Below are 19,215 nucleotides of genomic sequence, written 5' to 3'. Positions count from 1 at the left end.
GCAGGCGCACTGATGCCCGCTATCTGCAGCGCGTCGCTTTTAAATGGGTCGGATCACTAACAGTTTTGCTAGTCCGTTGGCACTACTTTTCCAGCACGAGCACTAAGTGTGCAGAAAAAAAACCAGGAATTCAAATCAGTTCACATCTAGTTCACATCTACTTTCAAAAGTGAGTTTTGTTTCCGGACATGGGGCAGGTAAACGATTTATCGAGCCAACATTCGCTCGCTCATTCACTGGTGCAGAGATATCACTTGCAGGGGGCTTTGGGAGGGAAGCAGTGGTGCGCTTCTGACAAGTCGCCAACGATGGAGCGTTCAAACAGAGAAATTCCGCTCAGGAACCGTCAGAAGAATTTTGTTCCTGATTTAAAGCAGTATCAAATTAGTCCACGCCCCAGTCATCTCAACACGGGACTCGAACAAGCTAACCACCATTCGCAGATGCTGACGTTTGGACAACCGCTTAAAATCCGACATGCTTCCGGACTCCACTCATGCCCATAGCGGGATTTTCTGAACGTCTGACCTCACCCCTGGAGTGTTAAAAAAATACCCTCCTTGCCCTACTTTTATGTCTTTCAGTATTCCACCACCACATCCTGTTGTGTTCTCAACGGAGGTGGAAAGGAGGGATGGACAAGAAAGAGTTCTTCTTTCATCACCAGGGGTTTCTTTTAGTGCCTTGAAACTTTTCCCATTTTCAGCACCTTACAGGGTCAGATTGCGACATGCTCAGAAGCCCTAACGAAGGTATTTCAAAAGGTCCCCATAAGGTTACTCCTAACGGCAATTTAATGGTTGTGTGGTGGTGTGTGTACATAGGCCTCTCAGAATCTGAGGCCCTGCCTGAATTGGTTCAACCTGAGCTATAGCTTGGGAACGAATCCAACTCTCGCTCCTTGTGGGCCCTGAGCTGTGCCCCCAGACAGCTATTCCCTTTGTCTCCCCCGCCCCCCCCCCCCGCAACCCCAGCCAAATTCTAAAAGCAAATCATTTGCCCCTGTAGGCCCCGAGACTCGTGGCAGTCTTGCACCAGAGAAAACAGGATATGTTGAATTTGCTGGGGCCAGAAAAAGCAGGCGTCCTTAAGGAAACCCGTGTAAACTCTCTCTCCCTTTTTACCCTGAATGGCGTTGTTCCCCCGCATCCCCCCTCCCCTGTCTTGTTAAGATCCAAGAGCAAGAAAGGCACTTCACGGAAGGAGCCGGGCAAGTCCTGAGGAATGCCAGCTAGCAGAGGAGCAGCACCTTCTGAGGGAAGTCAGCTAGACGTCTTCTAGCGCCGGAGGGGCGGGGGCAGGCAGTCTTGGCTCCTCCCGGGTCCCGGCGCGGCTGAGTCACATGCTTTACCGGGGCTGAGTCATGCGCGTGGGCGGGAGTTGCCCTTGCTGAGCTCTACCGGGGCTGGCCCGCAAGATCGCCCCCTCAACTCGCGGAGCTCCCGCAGGCTGGATGGAAGGCCGAGGCCCAGCAAACTCGGCTTCTTTGACTCGTTCGTAATCGCGCCCCGCCTCGTGTAGAGGCGTGCCTCGGGAAGGGGTAGGTAAGAGTCTCGGGCGCGGACTCTTCCAGAGTGGGAAGTCCCCCAGTCCATGCACAGGAGGATGATCGCTGCAGGACAGGTCCCGCCGACTGGCACCGCGGGAAGCTTTATACGCCCTTGCGCCCTCCTCCCCGCTGAAGACAGTCGCTTTGGCGAAAAGTTAGATTTCTTGTGAAGTTAGTTACAGCTGCAGGAGTCGACTAAACTCCGTACTCCCCAAGACGAATCTAAGGATCCTATTATTAGGAAACATCACAACCCTGTTGTCTTATATTGCGTACTATAATACGAAGAATCGTTCCATCAAGAATGATAATACTGCCCCTCTGCGTCCGGTTTGTTTTGTTTGCTGATAATACATCCAAAACGTGTAATCCGCAGCTCCTCTTATCACAAGACAGATGTCTGATGTTTTGAGCATGCCCACTCTTAGATTATTGTGGACTAAAGTTGCAAAGTTTTTAGGAAAAGGCAGTTAATGGCTGATGTGATCTCTCAATTCAACCAGAATGCCACAAGCGACTGGTAAGGTTTTGAAGGTGAAGAAAGGGATATTAATACAGTTTTATAAAATCATACCTAGAGTATAAAGAGTGAACAGAGAAAACTCTTCTCCCTCTTTCATCATCCCTAAAACTCCAAGTTGCAGTAAGTTCAGGAGAAATGAAAGAAAACATTTTTTCATGCACCTTGTAATTCGTTTATGGAGTTAAGTGCCAGATGTAGGCCTGGCCACTGACTTAATGGTGTGCCATATTGGTGATCTGTGATCAAATACCATCAATATGTAGTTTAAACTTTTACAAAGCAATGGAGAAGGGGTGGGTAAGGGAATTCTTTGCCTCCCATACTGCTGTTTCTCCTCCTCCCTCCATGGCTGTTTTTACCTATTATAAAGTAGTCTTAAGAGTGTATCCATGTGCTTTCTGTGGTCAGTTTTTAGAACCTGGGCATACAGACATGTAGAGAGGAGGATCTTGTCCAGACTCATAGTGGTGACTCAGTTTCTTCCTCTCTTCCTATATCGTTGAGCAGCTTTTCTTTTTGTTAAGGCTGCACCCAGGTGACAGCAGGCCATGTGTGAGAAAAGAAAGGGAAAGCTATAATAACAACAACAACCGTAACAGTAATAACAGTTACTGTGTAGGTGGGCTACTATATTTAACAAGAAGTGGTAAGAGCAGTTGCTGGTTAGGCTGTTCCACCAATGTGGATCCTGCTTGTTCTTGCTCTGCAGTTGATTTAAGAGCACAATGCCCATGTGGGTTTAGCATGCCTAAGGCTTAAAATCCTATCCAGAAGCATCTTTATGAACACTGGTAACTTCTTGCATATGAGATGGCAACAGGCATGCCAGTCTTTGCTCCCTGTGCTAGCATAGCTGGGGATGTCTGGCCAAGTCTGAGGATGTCTGGCCAAGTACAGCTCTTCTTTTGCCCCCTCCTTGCTTTTTGTTTGCAAGCAGATTATAATTTTCACTGGTAGATTCTCCCCCCACCCCACCCCGCACTTACTTGGGTTGAAAAAGCTGTTTCCATATGATCTATTTGCTACTGGGAAGATTGCCAAGAATGTTGAACTAGCGAGTAGATCTTGATCTGCAGCTAGTATGTCATGTTTGCAAACAAGATTGCATACTTAGGGTTATGTTACACAGATTAAAAAATAGACCATTGAAATTGGGCAGTCTTATACATGTGCAGCCTGACAATGAAGAAGAGAAGAAGATAACTTAAGTGAGGGCCAAACTGGGCACTATAAATTATTTACTTGCAACATTTTATACCCCACCTTCCTACTCTCATCAGGGCCACTAAGGCAGCTAACAGATTAAAAACATATAGTAAAAGGAAATATTAAAAACCTTTAAAATGAAACAAAAACACATAATTAAACCAATTAAATTCAAGTTAAAATATGTGTACAATACAACGAAATACATGTACCTAAAAAACTACATTTAAAGACGGCAGGAAGGAGGGACCACTGAGGAATTTCCAAGCAAAACAAAAAAGTATTCAGCTGCTGGCCAAAGATAGCAACAGAAGGAGCCAAGTGAGTCTCTCTGGGGAGAGAATTCCAAAATTTCAGTGCCTGAACTGAACAAGCCCTCTCCCAGGTTGCTACCTGCCTAATTTCAGAAGACATCAAAGCAAGGCCTCCAAAGCTGACCATAGTAGTGTTTGTTCTTGTGGCAGTTCTTCAGGCATGTTGCTCCCAAATTCTATTCTATTCTTGGTCAACACCAGGAACTTAAATTGTGCTTTGAAACAGATTGGGGGCCAATGTAGATGGGCCATGTCTGGAGTGATATGGTCCCTGCACCAGTTGAAGTTTCTGAACACTCTTCAAGGGCAACCCCATGCAGATAATTAATCAATTTGTAACCAAGGCACGCACCACAGGTTAGATCTTTAATGCACAGAGCATCTGAGATGTAAGCACTTTTCTTTTAAAAAAAAAACTTTAAAGACACCCCCCCCAAAAGAAGGGAAAACCCCCCTCAGACTCTAGCAACAAATTAAAAGGGTGTGTGTGAATATAGAGTAGAAACAAATTAAAAGGGTGTGTGTGAATATAGAGTAGAAACAAAAATATAACAGTGATGGCAAATTTAATCATAAGTTTCTATAAAAGATTTCCGTAGAAGATCTAAAAATAAGTCCATCCACAATCATTGCTCAATTGTTGCCCTTATGCCAAAAATATTGTTAAAGTTGTAAGGTCTTTAAACCATTGATTTACAGGAGGTGGGTATTTTTCCCTCCAGTGTTGTGATACATCAGTTTCTTGAAGCTTTTTGTTCAGAGGCTGGAATAGTGACGGAAGAGTTTTGCTGCTTGTCAGCTTAAAATCTTCCTTTCCTTCAGCTGCTTTCCCACCTAAAGTTATGAGGCCGTGGAGAAAAACAGTTTGAACGTATGGTAGGAATGAAAAGGGTAAACAAGAATCCTCTAAGACTACACTTCAGTAAGCTTAAGGATGGTGAAAAATTCACCCATTTGCTGTTAAATGTCTAGTTTGGCCCTCAGCTTTTAGCTTGCAAGCCTGCATCTTCCTGGGTATGCCCCTCCCACTTTCACAAGTAAACTTCTGGATGTGCTTAGTGGGCGATTGATAGAGCCTCAATATGATTCTGGAGCTCCATACTGCTTGGTTTTTAACCTTCTTGTACCAGCTCTGTCTTTAGCTTCTACATGCTGCTCCCTCTTCCCACACACCTACACCTGTTCTGAGCCTGAAGGTGTGGGCTTCTGTATTAAGACAGTCCTCACCCCAAGCCTGCTGCCTTGATTCCTACCTCCAGTGAAGGCTGAGGCCCCCTGCATTGACCGTCAAAATAGAAGAAAGAGCTGCCTCTTATTAGAGTCCAAAGCCTGTATGTTATTCTGGTCTGCATTAATGGTATATTATTAATATGCATATATCTCCACAGATGAAGTGCATCCTGATTGCCAGTGAGGGTGCTGAAGTTCTTTTCTACTGGGCTGACCCAGATTTCCTGGCAAGCTTGCACCAGCGCTTTGGGGCCCATGACCAAAGTGGTGATGAGGTGAGATCTGAAGAAAGGGTTGGAAGCCAGAGTAGACCCAGGTGGATAGGTGCTGGGCCAAAATGACACTGGTGCCATTGTTTTAGGTCCCAAGATATGGGTTTTTAAAATTATAAAGTAATTGTGTGTATATTTGTGGATGATTTGGAAGGTGTGCATATTTGAGGTGATGGAATTCTATGATTGAAACTCCCAGCTGTGGCTTAGTGATAGGGCATCTGTTTGGCATGCAGAAGGTCCCAGGTTCCATGCATCCAGTGAAAAGAATCAGGTAGGAGCTGATGCTCAAAACAGAGACCATGGAGAGATGCTAGATGTTCAGTAGACAGTACTGGATGGACCAAGGGTCTGATTTAGTAGAAGTGCAGCTTCTTTTGTATGTGTGTGTGTTGGAAAGGGGTGATGCCGTGCTGGGAAAGGTGATTTAACTAATTCCACTCTCTGCTATTTTCCTGATCAGAAATGCCCCCCACCCTCAGCTTAATCCCCAGTCAGGGCAAGGAGCAAGCACAATGGGCTGCAGCCCATTGGAAGGGGAAGGAGAGACAGTGTGAATGATTGTGAGTGTATATTTTAGTGGGTGGGATACTGGCTGCTGCTTCTTCACAGGAATTATCTTTCTCCCTTATTCTTCCATACAGATTCCTGCTTTAGAGGACAGCATCAACACACTCTTTGCCCCTGTGATCATCTCCTGCATGACGCTACTTGAGAGACTGGGGGATACATATAGTTGCTTCTCTGCAGAAAATGGCAAACATCTCTATGTGTTGCGTATGGTAACTCTTCCCACCCCTCTCCATAAGGCAGATGAGGGGGTCCTAATTGAGGGGTGCAGTTTGTGCCTTATGCATTGATGAGAGAATAAGCATAGAAGCCAGTGGCGCTTCAGTGGGCAGAATATAGTAGTCGGATGTGCAAAGCTCCCGTCTTAGCCTAGCCTTGAGCTGGTATTGTCTCAAGAGGCATTATAAGGCATGTTATTCCCCTTTGGAAGTTATTTATTCATAATTGTAATCTAATATGGTACCCTCCTTTGTCCCTTCATTCCAATGCTAAGGTGTCTGCTTAGCCTCTTGTAACTGGATTCCAGAAACTGTCACTACACATGACCTAGCCCATGTTAGCTAGAAGTACAGCAAGGCCAGTGGATGCAATTATGTCAAGAACAGTGTTCCCTCTAAGCTGAGTTTGCATGAGCTAGCTCACAGATTTTTAGCCTCCGGCTCACACATTTTTGTCTTAGCTCAGGAAAAATGGCCCCAGAGCACACTAATTTATGCAGTAGCTCACAACTTTAATGCCAGTAGCTCACATAGTAGAATTTTTGCTCACAAGACTCTGCAGCTTAGAAGGAACATTGGTCAAGAGTCCCAGCTGTGCATGTTTATTAGCAATGGAATTATGAACCTTGGTTGGCTGTTTCTGAGGCTCAGCTGAGCTCCCAGGGGTTTATTACATTTGACTTGGTGGTACCTCAATGATGTAAGCTTGGATCAAAATACATCTGGAGTTTTGGAGTATTGTAGGAAAGGGGAATTAATATCGATATCTAAATTTATAATGTTTTGTGATTTCTCTTTAACGTATTGATTTATGTGACCTCTTAAGTTTGGCGAGTGCCTATACATTGCAGTGAACGGTGATGGGTCAGAGAGTGAAGATGACTTATGCCGAAAGCTCTATGTGCTCCGGAGATTAACCGAGGCTCACTTTGGCCTGGTCACACTGGACAGCCATCTCATCCGCAGGGAGTGAGTTAACAGGCCATCCCAAGATTTTGTTGTATGGAACTCCTCTACCCCACCCCCGCACCTCCACTCCACTGCTTAATATATGCAGCAGCTCCTGGGATATCATCTCAGGATACTGACTCCCACTTTGTCTGCAGCCTTTGTGAAGAAGCTTGAGATGGCACTATCTGCCTTACCCATAGTTTTGAAAAAACTGCAGCAGTGAAGGCTAAATTTAGCTTGTGGACTGCGTTCAGTACTTGTGCCCTGCTGCTTAGGTGGCTTAAGGAAAGTGACATTTATCTGTGATGTTTGTCAGGGGAGGGGGGGAGCATGATACAGATCAAAACTGTTAAACGGGGGAATTAATCTCCCCCCACCATGCACACAAAACATTTTCCTTCTCTTTACCGCCTCCCCTCATGCTGCTGTTTGTTCCAAGGCTGCTGTTAGCATTAAAAAATATGGAAGATCACGATCACATATAACCTGCATTGTCTCTCCCCATCCTTGGGGGCTGGAGAAGCAGGTAGAACACCTGCTTTGCACACCGAAGGTTCCTGGCTCAGCCTCTGATATTTCTCATTAAAGCAGCCCAGGAGGTCTTGAGAAAGGTCTTTTCTCTGCTTGAGATCCTGGAGCATTGTTGCCACTCAGACTAAATGTGATCTGGCCACGGTAATCCATGCTGTGATTACATCCAAGTTGGATCAGTATAATGTGGGCTGCTTTTGAAAATGACCCAGAAGCTTTAGCTGATCCAAAATGTAGCAGCCAGGCTACTGTTAGGGATAGGATACAGGGATTGCATCACCTCAGTACTGAAAGATCTGCACTGGCTGCCCATGTCTTTCCAGGATCAATTCAGAGTGCTGGCTCTGACCTTTAAAGTCCTAAATGGCTTGGGGTCAGGGTACCTGAAGGAATGTCTCCTCCCATATTGTCCAGCCCACCCAGTTAAGACCAGCTCACAAACACCTACTGTCTGTGTCTCTGCCTTCAGAGGTGAGGCGGGTGGCAACCAGAGACAGGGGGGTTTTAGTAGTGGTACCTTGCTCATGGAACACCCTTTTCCTTGAGGTTTGCCTGGCACCTGCACTGTTCACCACGCCAAGCCTGCTCAGTCAGGCTTCTAGTTTAGGTCTTCTAGCACTATTCTAGTGTGTTTTTAGTCCAAAAACTGTTATTTTAAGCTGCTCCATAGCTGGTTTTATGGCCTATGTTTTTACTTTGAGACTAGATTTTTTATGCTGAGTTTTAATCTTTAAATGTTTTGTTTAGTTATGTTTTATTTTGTATGCTTCCTTGGGCATGTTCCCTGGAGAAGTGGCACACAACTTTTCTAAATAAAATAACATTGAGCTTGGTGGACCAGTAGTCTGACTCTGTATGAGACATATGTTCATTAGCCATCTTACAATCTGCTTCATGGAGTAAAAACAAAAAAAAAAGCTTTTAAAAGTAAATTTAGTAAGGAGGTGAGAATCAGCCCCTCACTGGGCCCTCATGAAGGCCTCGTTAATCTGGTTGCTGTTGTCTTATAGGCTGAGGCCGGTGGATTCTGAGCAACGTGCTCATGTCTGGAGACTCTTTCAGAGCCTGCTGGGGACCTATAGCCGGCTGCATCATGAGGACCAAAGCTTTCTTGTAGAGGTAAAGTGGAGAGAGGGACAGCCTGAATGGGGCTGGGCATGTGTGTGAGTGCCCCATCGTCATATTTCATAAGCAAGGACGCAGGTAGTAAGCCAAGTAAGGTATATCTCAAACTTCAGAACTGGTGGAGGTAAAAGATTTAGGGCCATATAAATGGATCGTTATTGGACAACATAAATTTGTGTGGAGAGATGAACAGTGGAAGCATTTTCTCCCTATGCCTCAGCAGAGTTTACCTGGGATACATGTCTTGGGTCCTGAGGCTTGAGAAATAAGATGGGGCTGAAGATTTGTGTTCATTGACCTCATCTTTCTCTTCCTTCTCCCAGGCTGTGGAGCGACTGATCCATCCACAGCTGTGTGAACAATGCATAGAATTCTTGGAGCGCCAAGTTGTGCAGCACATCAATGGCAGCCCGGAACGTGCTGGACATGAACTGGTGCATGCCTTCCTGCTGGTGCATACCAAGCTGCTGGCCTTTTATTCCAGGTAAAGCCCCATGTCTTCAGTTCCGCTGTTTCCAGGATATCCATTCCCCTTTGCTAAGGCAGTGCCTGCCAATGCAGTGCAGCCTCTTCATCCCACTGCAGTGCTCTTGCTGTACTGAGTGCACTGCAGGTCCTGCTGTCCTCCCTCTTGGCCCTGGATACCCCTGCCTCCTAATATGTGTTTTCCTCTCATGGATTGTGCTTATCTTCCTCTACTGCAGCCGAAATGCCAGCTCACTGCGGCCTGCTGACTTGCTCACCCTCCTCCTCATAGTGCAGGATCTGTACCCCAGCAACACTTCTGAAGAACAAAATGGTCTTCAGGTATCTGCCTAGAGAGGGAAGGGACAAATGCATGAGGGATCCTATAGCTGTGGGGAATCTCTTGGGACCTTCTCTGTCTTAAGCAGGTTTAGGCCTGTGTAAGGATCCATGAAGAGCAGGAAACATGGAGAATTCTGTGATCCCTGCAGGAGCTGAAATTCGTAGTTGAGCAGTGCTGGGAGGGAGCCTGTCTTTGAGGTCTGTATGGATGCATTTATCATTGAGCCTTTTTCTGTTCAGCTTTCAGAGGATAAGCCAAGTCCTCAGCGGCTTCACAGCAGCGAGAGTATCCCAGTGAAGAGCTCTTGTCCTAGTGAAGCATCTCATGAGCAGGTGGGGCCTTATTGTTGCCATCAAAGGGCTTGGGTGGTGTCAGGGTTTGGCTTCTGGATTTGAATTATAGGCTGTGCAGGGTTTCAAAGGGCAGAAGAGAGGAGAAGGTGGGATATTTCAGCGGGACACAGGGCAAAGCTGTACAGGACCCATCCTTCACCAGGGCTGGTAAATCCCACCATTGCTTTGCCAGATTTTTTTATTGAATCCACTTTGGCAGCTGGGGAGCAGGGTCAGGTTTGGCCATTGCTGAGTTGGCTGTGTTCTGCACCCCTTTGCACCCTCCCTCAGGTAGCAGATGATGGCTCTGTGCCCGAGGAGTTCTACACCCCCAAGGCTTCCCCTAGCCAACAGAGTTCCGGTGAGTGGGGAATCAGTGTGGAGGAGGCTGAGTGGGGGTGGGGGGATGGTTGGCTTGGGAAGGAGAGAGCAGGAGAGATAGGTCTTCTGTGGATCAGGAGGGGCTGCTTGATGGGCCTCAGAGTGGAGGGAAGGGTTGGAAGAGCAGCTGATGCTAGGGAGGAGGTAGCTACGTGGTTGTGATCCCTCATGTTTGGAAAGAAGTAGCTAAGTTCAGAGCTGCTTTCTTGGCACTGAGTATTGTCTCAGTATGGTGAAAGAAGAGGTCTCTAGATTTTAGAGACATGGGCCTGCTCTTAGCCCAGACTGCAGCATGGGTCCCACTTTTAAACTTTTACTATGCCTGCCCATCTTTCCCTCTGTTTCACTTCTCACTTTGCCTTCTTTGTTCTCACCCCTCCCTAATCTCTCCTCCCCTGACATGGATGGCCCAGGGTAGCCCAATCTCAGAAGCTAGGCAGGGTCAGCCTTGGTTTGTGTCTGGATGGGGGATCACCAAGGAAGTCCAGGGTTGCTACACAGAGGTAGGCAAGTCACCTCTGAACATCTCTTGTCTTGAAAACCCTACAGGGTTACCATAAGATGGCTGCAACTTGATGGCACTTTCCAGCCATCTTTTATTTTCTTTGATTGGCTCCTTCTCTTTTTTTCATCTTCAAAGATAATTTTGTAAAAAAAGATGACAAAAGTGGCGGAATTGACACTGGTGGTAGACCTACCATAGGTTAGGGTGCAGCTAAGTTGTGTCCTCTGACTCAGCAACCAAAGACCAGGGCCTAAACGCACCTACTAGACAGGCTGCATCAAGTGTATGGTTCCTCACCACTGAGCTGGGAGGTGCTTGGATCACATTAGAGTTGGTCCATGTCTCTTGAATCTGCTGGTAACTGCTGTCACTTTCACCTTCCCTTTCCATTCCTGGTGCCTGGGGCATCGGTCTCTTTCTGAAGGGAGTGCTGCCTGGTCTGAGGGTGCAGAGTCGCAGGGCGAGGGAGAGGTGAATTCTGCTGACATTCAGGTAAGTGCTTGGGAGGGGTTCCTGGTTCTAGCGCTTCTGCTGTGTTCTTTATTCTCTTCATTGCCACGTCATACCCTCCACTTGTGCATTCTAGAGCCTGGCTATTTGTGCCACAGTTGCCAGATCAAAATAAGCTTAGTCAGCATCATTTTACTATATACAGAAGTGCTGCCTTACAATGCAAAATCATCATATTAACAACAACCAGTTGTTCAGGATAACTTGTCAACTCTGCAATTCAGCATCTCATTATGAGTAACATGAGAACAACCCTGGCAGCTCTCTCCACCTATTGTGCTGCTTTATGTGTGTAGCCAGAAAATTTGCCTGTAGTAGAGCTCAGTCAGTGCCTCTTCACAATCTTAGTAGCTTTATGTAATTCTCACCCTTCCAGGCTTGTAGTAGGTCTGTCTGTGGTCATGCTGCAATCCCCAAAGGGGGAAATGAATGAAAGTGACTTCCTCAAATTATCAATAATTGTGCAAAATGCTGCATAAGGTGATGCGATGGAGAAACCACTGCAATACAGTAAAACTTCCTCTTTTGCATGATAATACACATAGTGATACGCTCACATGGACTTTATTTTTTTTTCTCTTACTTTCTTTTGCACTGCAGTTTCTGGAGTTTCCAGCAGCTGTTTATACCCTTTTGAGAGCCATAAATCTGTCACTAATGCATCCCTTGTAGTCTTCATAGTTTATTAACATGGCACAAGAAGCTTCCTGAAGTGAATCGTTCTGAAATTATTCCCTGTATCAGCCATAGGAGCAGACCTCAGTGTACTAACCTTGGATACTGAATGTGGGGAGAAGATGGAGTGGAGAGGGTGGTCCCTTTAGAATTTAAATTATTGGGGCTTGGAATTGACCTCTAAGGATTTGCTTTCTATGAGCATAATCCCTTCCCTACCTTTTACATCCAAGAGTTTCATTAAGTTGTCTCTTAAACGTTCCAGTAGGTAAAGCTATTTGCATTCATGAATGCTCTGGTTTAAGAGAGTGGCTGCCTTCACATGGGAATCTGAAGAGGACAAAGATGTTGGAAATGCCGCCCCAGTATTCTCTCTGTGGTTAACCAGATCCTGATTCTATGGTTATGGCTTAATTTCTCCCCAGATAGCTGAGGATTCACTGCAGACTCTGATGCCCTCCACATCTGAGACCACCAACCCACGGAGAATTTTTCTGGATGCGAACTTGAAGGAAGGGTATTGTCCCATGATGCCCCACACCATGCATTGTCTACCCCTCTGGCCAGGGATCTCGCTGGTGCTCCTCACTAAGGTGAGCTGGCTCCATTGGGCTCAATTTGGTACTAACCCAGCCTGGATCTCACGGTTCTCTCTGCCTCATAGGGCCCCAGTTCCCATGCGGCACTTTCCCTTTATCAGCTGCTGGATGGATTCCTTGTAGTGGAGAAGAAACTAAGAGAGGGGCAGGAGATTGGGCAGCCCCTCCGTTCTTATCCACTCTTGCTGGAGCTCCGACATCGAATGGACAAATTTGTCAAGAAGCTGGGAGGACAAGAGCCACAGGTGAGAACTGACTTTGTCTACATAGATGCTAAGTGGATGAGAGTCGTGGGTAAAGCACCCTTCCCAAGGCTGTGCAGTTGGTGCAGTGGCAGGTATGACTGAGATGGTGGGGCGGCTGGCCATGCAGGGGCTATGGATGAGCATCTGCTTTCAAGGGAATGCAGGCCAATAGCTTCCCTGCAGAGAAATGAGGCTTGCAAAGCCTTAGAGGGAGAACAAAAAACATGCTGAACTTAGGAGCTCTCCCTGTCTGTCTCTTTCAGTTGCAGAATGCCTGGCTGGAATTTAGGAACAGGATTTTTTCTCGAAGTGAGGTTTTGAATCCTGGGGAGTGAGTATTGAAGGGGGGAGAAGTTGGAATGCTGACTTGGCTGAGAACTGCTGACTTGGCTCAGAACTGATGGCTCAGAACTGATGCTGTAGGCTGGGGTGGAGGCAGTGGGTGGGGAAAAAGGAGGGTTTGAATGGTGTTCTTTATCATGCCTTCTTCTGAAGAGATAAAATAGCTTCAGGTGCATGAAACAGGAAAGATGCATGTTAAGAGGAAGAAGTTGTAACAGTGAGTCTCTTGTCAACTGTGATGCAGAAGAGCAAAAACACTGAACGAGAATTGGAGCCAATTTACGGTACATCAAAGGCTGTAAATTGTAATAGTGCATGGCCGAAAGGCTGTCTTGTAATAGTGCATGGCTGAAAGCTCTTCCGTATATGTAGAAGCATACAAATCCTCTGCTACACATAGAAAACAGTACCTTGAAGATAATGCTTGGTTAGAATTTTTCTCCCAGACACTGTAGTGGTGACATCTGGAAACTGAAGTTTTGTCTGAACCAGTAGAAGCTAGGCCAGAAACATAGATTGGTATGTGTGTTTGTAAACAAGAGGGTTTATGGGACACTCAAAGAGATCATGATGCAGTTGGAAGGAAGAAAGGCAGATGTGGCTGAAACATGACTGGTCAGGTAGACATCTTCTTTAAAAAGTTGGTCTACACCTTTTTATTTCTGTGCATAACTGTATGTGAAGTTACGATGACCTCTTCTTTTTCTTGATGGTATATGGTGAGGGGAAACCTCTAATCTTACTTTCAGGTAAACAGGGGTATTTGCTCTGAGACCTGAAAGGAACCACCAACTGAGTAGGTTTAACAGCCATCATAGCTTGATAATCTTTAATGCAAAATAACCCTGCATCATATGAAGAGAACGCACTGCTTGCTTGGCTGGAATTGTGAAGAATTCAGTCATTATTGTAGTGGGGGACTGTTTCCATGTGCTGTTGCAAATTGTTTTTTTCTCATTGAGCATGAAGAAAAACAGTTCCATAAGTTAGACTCAGGTGGGTAGCAGTGTTGGTCTGACGCAGCAGAAAATTTTAATCCAGTGGCACTTGTAAGACCCACAAAGTTTTATCCAAGATGTAAGCTTTTGTATTCATGCACACTGAAGAAGTATCTGAAGAAGTTGCATGCATACGAAAGCTTATACCTAGGATAAAACTTTGTGGGTCTTAAAGGTGCCCGCGGATTCAGACTTGGTTCCATAAGTTGGCTGTGGATACGTGTGCTCAGGGGCAGGCAAATGTGACAAAGCCTCTCCTTCTACTTCCCCCATCCTTGAAGCATATTCTGTAGCTTAAAAATGCATTTTGCTCTAAGTAAATAAATGCAGTAATGGATGAATGGTTAACAGAATAAACATATAAATTGCACTTATCAATAACAAAGTGGACAGGTTGACTTAAGCATGGGGGAGGGGGAGAAACTGACAACCAATCCTTGTTTAAATTACTGGTACATACACCTATTATTGTCATGCCTTTGTAATAAAAATGGGCAAACTTCTCCACGGGGCAATAACAATCTACAACTTCTGTTGTAATGTTTTATCTGTTGTCAGCCTAAACCTGAGCAGTAGTGGTGTTGCTGCCTTTGCAGATCTGTGAATTCCGCTGCCTAGAGGAGAGAGATCCAGCCCCACACACAACTCCTTGAAAACTGCTTGTTCTAATGCTCATGCACTCTTTCGCATATCCCTCTGCTTCTTGTGCTTAGAGTGCAGGTGAAGGCTTTCTGCTTTGGGAAATCTTGAATCAGACTCCAGTTTGCTGTGATGTCCAAACTGGAGCAAACTGGAGTTTATCACCTCCCCACAAATCAAGGATTCTAAATGGGATTAAACCAAGGTTTAGAGTCTTGGTTTATGGGGAGAGGGCACAAATTTCAGTGTGCCCAAGTGCCAGTGCTCAAATGTTATAGCAAATTATACTTTGATATATGGCTTCCTAAACCAGGAAACTTTCTGTCGCTCTCAGCCATTTGAATTTCTGTTGCTCACCACATACAAGGGACACAAACACTCGTCAATCCTTGACAGAGTTTTGTCATGACATTTGAATGGGTTATAGGACCAAAGATTAGGCCTGAGCTGTTAGGTTGACCAGCTCTTAGAGATTTTAAAAAATTATAGTAAGAGACTGAAAACGTAATCCTAAACAGAGTTATAGCCATCTACATCCATTGAAGTCAATAGGCTTAGAAAGGGGTAACTTTGCTTTAAGACTGTGCCATGGGTTTGGACATACTTATATAGGTTTGCCACCAGTTTAATTGCCATAGCTTTTCTCTGAAGGATTATAGTTTGGTGAAGCTGCTGAAATTTTCTGTTTAGCTAACACTTCAATCCACTGTGGAGAAGAAATGGCTGTTAGAGCTGTTTAAGTCTGTGAGATGGTTAAAAAGAGCTCAAGCTCAGGTTAGGCCTGGCTCTGATAATGAGGGATACCAGAGTCAAATTAATCTCTGTATTGATGCAGGATCCTGCAGGCATTTTGCAACATCAGGCGGCAGCTCTGTGCAGTGTACCGGCTTCTCTTTCTTGGATCTTCAGGGGCCCAAGGCCTGCCTCGAAGCATGCTGGACCGAGCGCAGCAGCTCACACGGTGAGTGAGATAGAACATGGTAGCAAGACCACAGGGAAGAGAGTACTAGTTCTGTTTGGAGGGATGTGGTCATGGACATGCTGAATGTCCCACAAGCAGGGGTCATTTAGTAGAAAAAGAGGTGCCGGAGCTCATTAGCACAATTCATTTACATATGCCACACCCTTGACAACACCGGAAGGTGTACTAAATTATATCCGCTCAGCATCTGCCTTACAATGCTTCTTGAATTATAATTCTCATAATAAAACCTTACTTCCATCTTACTTTTTAAATTACTTTCTCCTATGTTGCTACAGTGGCATGATGAAGATTTCCATATGTCTGCTTTATATGTTTTAGTTATTTACCATTTTTTGTGGGGGAAAATATTAGAAAGTTCATCAGATCTTAGAGTCCAGCAAAATTCTCACAGGGGGTTTGAACAATGGAGCCCAGAAAAAATTATTTGAGGGGGGGAGGCAAGAAAGAAAGACCACAATAAAATTTAGAGGTTCCGGAACCGGCCACAAGACTACCTTATCTCCAGCACAGTTCTCTTCTAGTTTGAAATAACTGCAGCCTGCTCTGCACCCATCCAGGGCTGCCTGGCATAACCTCTTATAATCTAGTCACACTGCATACCTTGTGGTTGCCTTGATCCTCTGTTTGAATACCCATCTTTTTCCTACCTCCAGCCCTTGTGCGTCTAGAGAGAATATGCTTTGAGTTCTCTCAGGAGTACCTCTGGTGTGATAACCCACTTTCACTTCCCCCAGGAGAGGGCTGATGTGCATTGAAAGGCATGCCCCCTTGCTGTCTTCTGTGGAAGGAGAAGTTGGACATCTCAGTTACGAAACTTTCACTGTGGGAGCAGGAGGGCATATGCATGCGAAGCTGCTGTTCCATTAATATATTGCTTGTTTATTCCTGTGTTGACAGGGACAAGCTCCGGGACTGGAGGGACTTCCTGCTAGTGAAGAGCAAGCGTAACGTCACAGTGGTGTCATATCCTTTAATTCTGACCATTCCCCCACATTAGTTACAAAACCTAACATACTGCATGGAAAGAGAAACTCTCTGGAGAAAACCTCCAGGCGTTGGAGGACTGAGGCACTGCAGTGTTTGTGTGCAGGCACTAAAGAGCTTTAAGGGAGAAGTTCTTCCTTTTGGCCTTCTTTATTTGCTTCAAGGGCAAAGCCACCTTTAGAAGAAGCCTACCTTTGGCCACAACCATGAAAAATTGTAGCACTTCATTCCACTCTTCTGTCTCAATGGATTGCACTAGGTTTTAGCAGGTGCCAGAGCAGTTTTGCTAGGAACAAGGTCAAGGGAGTTCATTCCCCAGCATCTTGGAAGAGTCTCCCATCATAGCGAGAGGCCCTTGTATGCTTCTACTGTGTTCTCTTGTCCTTTCATCCCTAGGCAAATACTGGCTCTCCAGAGGACAAGAACATTGCTTACTCCGCTCAGAGCTAGAGGGAGTGGGGAGGGCTTTTGATCCCAAAGGCTAGTAAAAAGGTAGGATGGAAGGAGCAGCGCTACCTTTGAAAAGAGTCATTAACGACCCATGGGGTGATGTCATATCACAATGTTTTCTTGGCAGACTTTTTATGGGGTGGTTTGCCATTGCCTTCCCCAGTCATCTACACTTTAGGGCTATCAAATACCAAAGCAACAAGGAGAAGTACCCTTGCTCCCAACCATCTCCTTAACCTGCTGGAATCTACATACCTAGAGGATTTCCCAGGTCTTGTGCACTTTATCTACGTGGACCGGACGGTGGGACAGATGGTGGCACCATCACTTAGTGTGGCTGAGGACTCTCCTTCTGAGCTAGGCAAAGGGCCTTTGCCTGCATTTATTAAGGAGAAGGTAATGCCCCTCAGCCCATACAGAGCCCCTGTTCCTTCTCATTTGCATTTTGATAACAGGAGGGAATTCGTAGGTTTGCTACAGGTGTGCATCTGTCTAAGGTTCAGAATTTGGGGGTGGGTAGGCTCTGATAAGGGCTTCACTGTTGCTTTCTCTGCCACCTTGCTCCCCCAGATCTGGTCACTGGTGGCACTGGCTCGAAGCTACTTACAGAAGGGATACACCATGATGACGCTGCGGGATGGAGATTACTATTGCACCTACTTCCTTTGGTTTGAGAATGAGCTGGTATGTGCGAGGGGCCCAGAGCAGAGGGGAATGGGCTGACCTGGCAGTTAAGCCAGTAGTGTCCAGGGTGCAGCTTCTGAATGGAGGCATCTTCAGTCCAGCTGCACAGTGCACTCCAAAAGTCACTGGGTTGCCCTGGCTGGGTCACTCTCAGCCTAGCTTACTGCACAGAGTTGGTTTGAAGCTAAAGCAATATTTGTGCTTCCCGGAGGAATCACAGAACACAAATGTAGCACATAGATGGTGCTAAGTGATATGATGTGACAGCAGGGGCTAAATGCTCAAGCCTGTAAGCAACCTGAGGATACCTGTGCGTGCACGCAAATTCCAGTCCTTGCATTGCCCCTCCCCCACCTCTTCTGGCCAGCTCCTTACTGCTGCTGTTTCCCTTCAGGGCTGCAAACTGGAGGTTACAGAAGTGCCAGTGCTTTCTGATGATTCAGCCCCCATTGGGACACTGGCAGGTGACTACTACAGGTGAGTAAGGACTCCAGCTCCATGGATACCATTCAGTGCAGGGTCTTGGACCAGAGACAACTATGAGGCTGAAGGAGAAGATGGAGGCTCATAGCTCAGCCATTACCACTCCACATCCAGACAAGATGTTGCCTCTAATCTCATTTCATTAAGAGAGCCAGTTTGGTGTACTGGTTAAGAGCGCAGACTGTAATCTGGGAGAACCGGGTTTGACTCCTCACTTCTCCACATGCAGGCTGCTGGTGTGACCTTGAGTCATCCATAAGTCCTCTCAGAGCTGTTCTCTCAAGAGCAGTTCTGGAAAGAGCTTTCTCAGCCCCACCAACTTCACCCGGTGTCTGTTGTGGGGAAGGGAAGGGGATGGTAAGCTGCTTTGAGACTCAAGTGAAGGGCAGGGTATAAATCTGATCTCCTCCTTTGATTATGTTTGTCCCGTGGCCAGAGAAACTGTGTTAGTGTGAATTGTGTGTGTGTGACTTGAAGTCATCTGAATTGCATGTGTAGGGAGAGGAACACAGTAGTCTTTAATACAGCTAAATTTAAATACACACAGCTCAGCAGTTTCTGCAGTGTTGCCCAAAGACTGGCAATGCATCCCTTTTGGCTGGAGGAGTGAGGCTCTGTAGAACCTTCCTTTATCCCCACCCTAACTTTTTATTGGGGGTGTGTGTAGTACTCTTGTACAAATCCTGCAAGGAGTAGCAACAACTGAGGCAGTATTTATATATCCAATTTACACATATATTATAAAGCTTTGCAAAAGCATCTTTTGACCACCATTGCTCCCATGCAGGAAGCTTCTCCGTTACTACAGCAAGAGTCACACAGGTGAAGTGGTGAAGTGCTATGAGCTGCTGACCATCCACCTGGGTATCATGCCCACAGAGCTGGTGATCCAGCAGGGCTGTGACTTAGCACGACGACTCTGGGAGCCAACCCGCATCCCCCTTCTGTAGGGCTCCTGGTTGCTACTTCACTGTGCTTTGAACTTCATGTCTGTGCTTTTCTTGGGATACTGCATTTGCCTGCTCTGCACCGCCATTCAACAGAGCTAGCAGACCAAACTATTCTCCATTCCTGCCATACATAATTGGATATCCTTGCTCTAGAGG

General features: G+C 46.0%; 1 protein-coding gene across 2 annotated transcripts in view; it reads left to right on the top strand.

The window, feature by feature from the left end:
* Positions 1-1,453: 1,453 nt before the first annotated feature.
* Positions 1,454-19,215, top strand: part of HPS1 (HPS1 biogenesis of lysosomal organelles complex 3 subunit 1) — a 19,611-nt gene continuing 1,849 nt past the window's right edge. Inside the window, exons 1-19 of one of the 2 annotated variants that reach the window (XM_060241858.1) lie at positions 1,454-1,540; positions 4,981-5,097; positions 5,739-5,876; positions 6,709-6,851; positions 8,375-8,483; positions 8,813-8,973; positions 9,194-9,296; positions 9,537-9,629; positions 9,921-9,990; positions 10,940-11,007; positions 12,126-12,293; positions 12,365-12,544; positions 12,808-12,875; positions 15,359-15,484; positions 16,406-16,471; positions 17,194-17,338; positions 17,513-17,626; positions 18,021-18,103; positions 18,897-19,215. The exon at positions 18,897-19,215 is cut by the window's right edge and continues 1,849 nt beyond it. In XM_060241858.1, coding sequence (XP_060097841.1) covers positions 4,981-5,097; positions 5,739-5,876; positions 6,709-6,851; positions 8,375-8,483; positions 8,813-8,973; positions 9,194-9,296; positions 9,537-9,629; positions 9,921-9,990; positions 10,940-11,007; positions 12,126-12,293; positions 12,365-12,544; positions 12,808-12,875; positions 15,359-15,484; positions 16,406-16,471; positions 17,194-17,338; positions 17,513-17,626; positions 18,021-18,103; positions 18,897-19,059 — 2,115 coding nt within the window. In that variant the 5' untranslated portion in view covers positions 1,454-1,540 and the 3' untranslated portion in view covers positions 19,060-19,215. Of the gene's footprint in view, positions 1,541-4,980; positions 5,098-5,738; positions 5,877-6,708; positions 6,852-8,374; positions 8,484-8,812; positions 8,974-9,193; positions 9,297-9,536; positions 9,630-9,920; positions 9,991-10,939; positions 11,008-12,125; positions 12,294-12,364; positions 12,545-12,807; positions 12,876-15,358; positions 15,489-16,405; positions 16,504-17,193; positions 17,339-17,512; positions 17,627-18,020; positions 18,104-18,896 lie in introns of those variants that run through there. The other variant, XM_060241857.1, reaches the window with a different exon arrangement.

This window comes from Heteronotia binoei, chromosome 6 (assembly GCF_032191835.1).
Source record: "Heteronotia binoei isolate CCM8104 ecotype False Entrance Well chromosome 6, APGP_CSIRO_Hbin_v1, whole genome shotgun sequence".
Classification (NCBI taxonomy): domain Eukaryota; kingdom Metazoa; phylum Chordata; class Lepidosauria; order Squamata; family Gekkonidae; genus Heteronotia; species Heteronotia binoei.
This window is presented reverse-complemented; position numbering and strand designations above follow the sequence as displayed.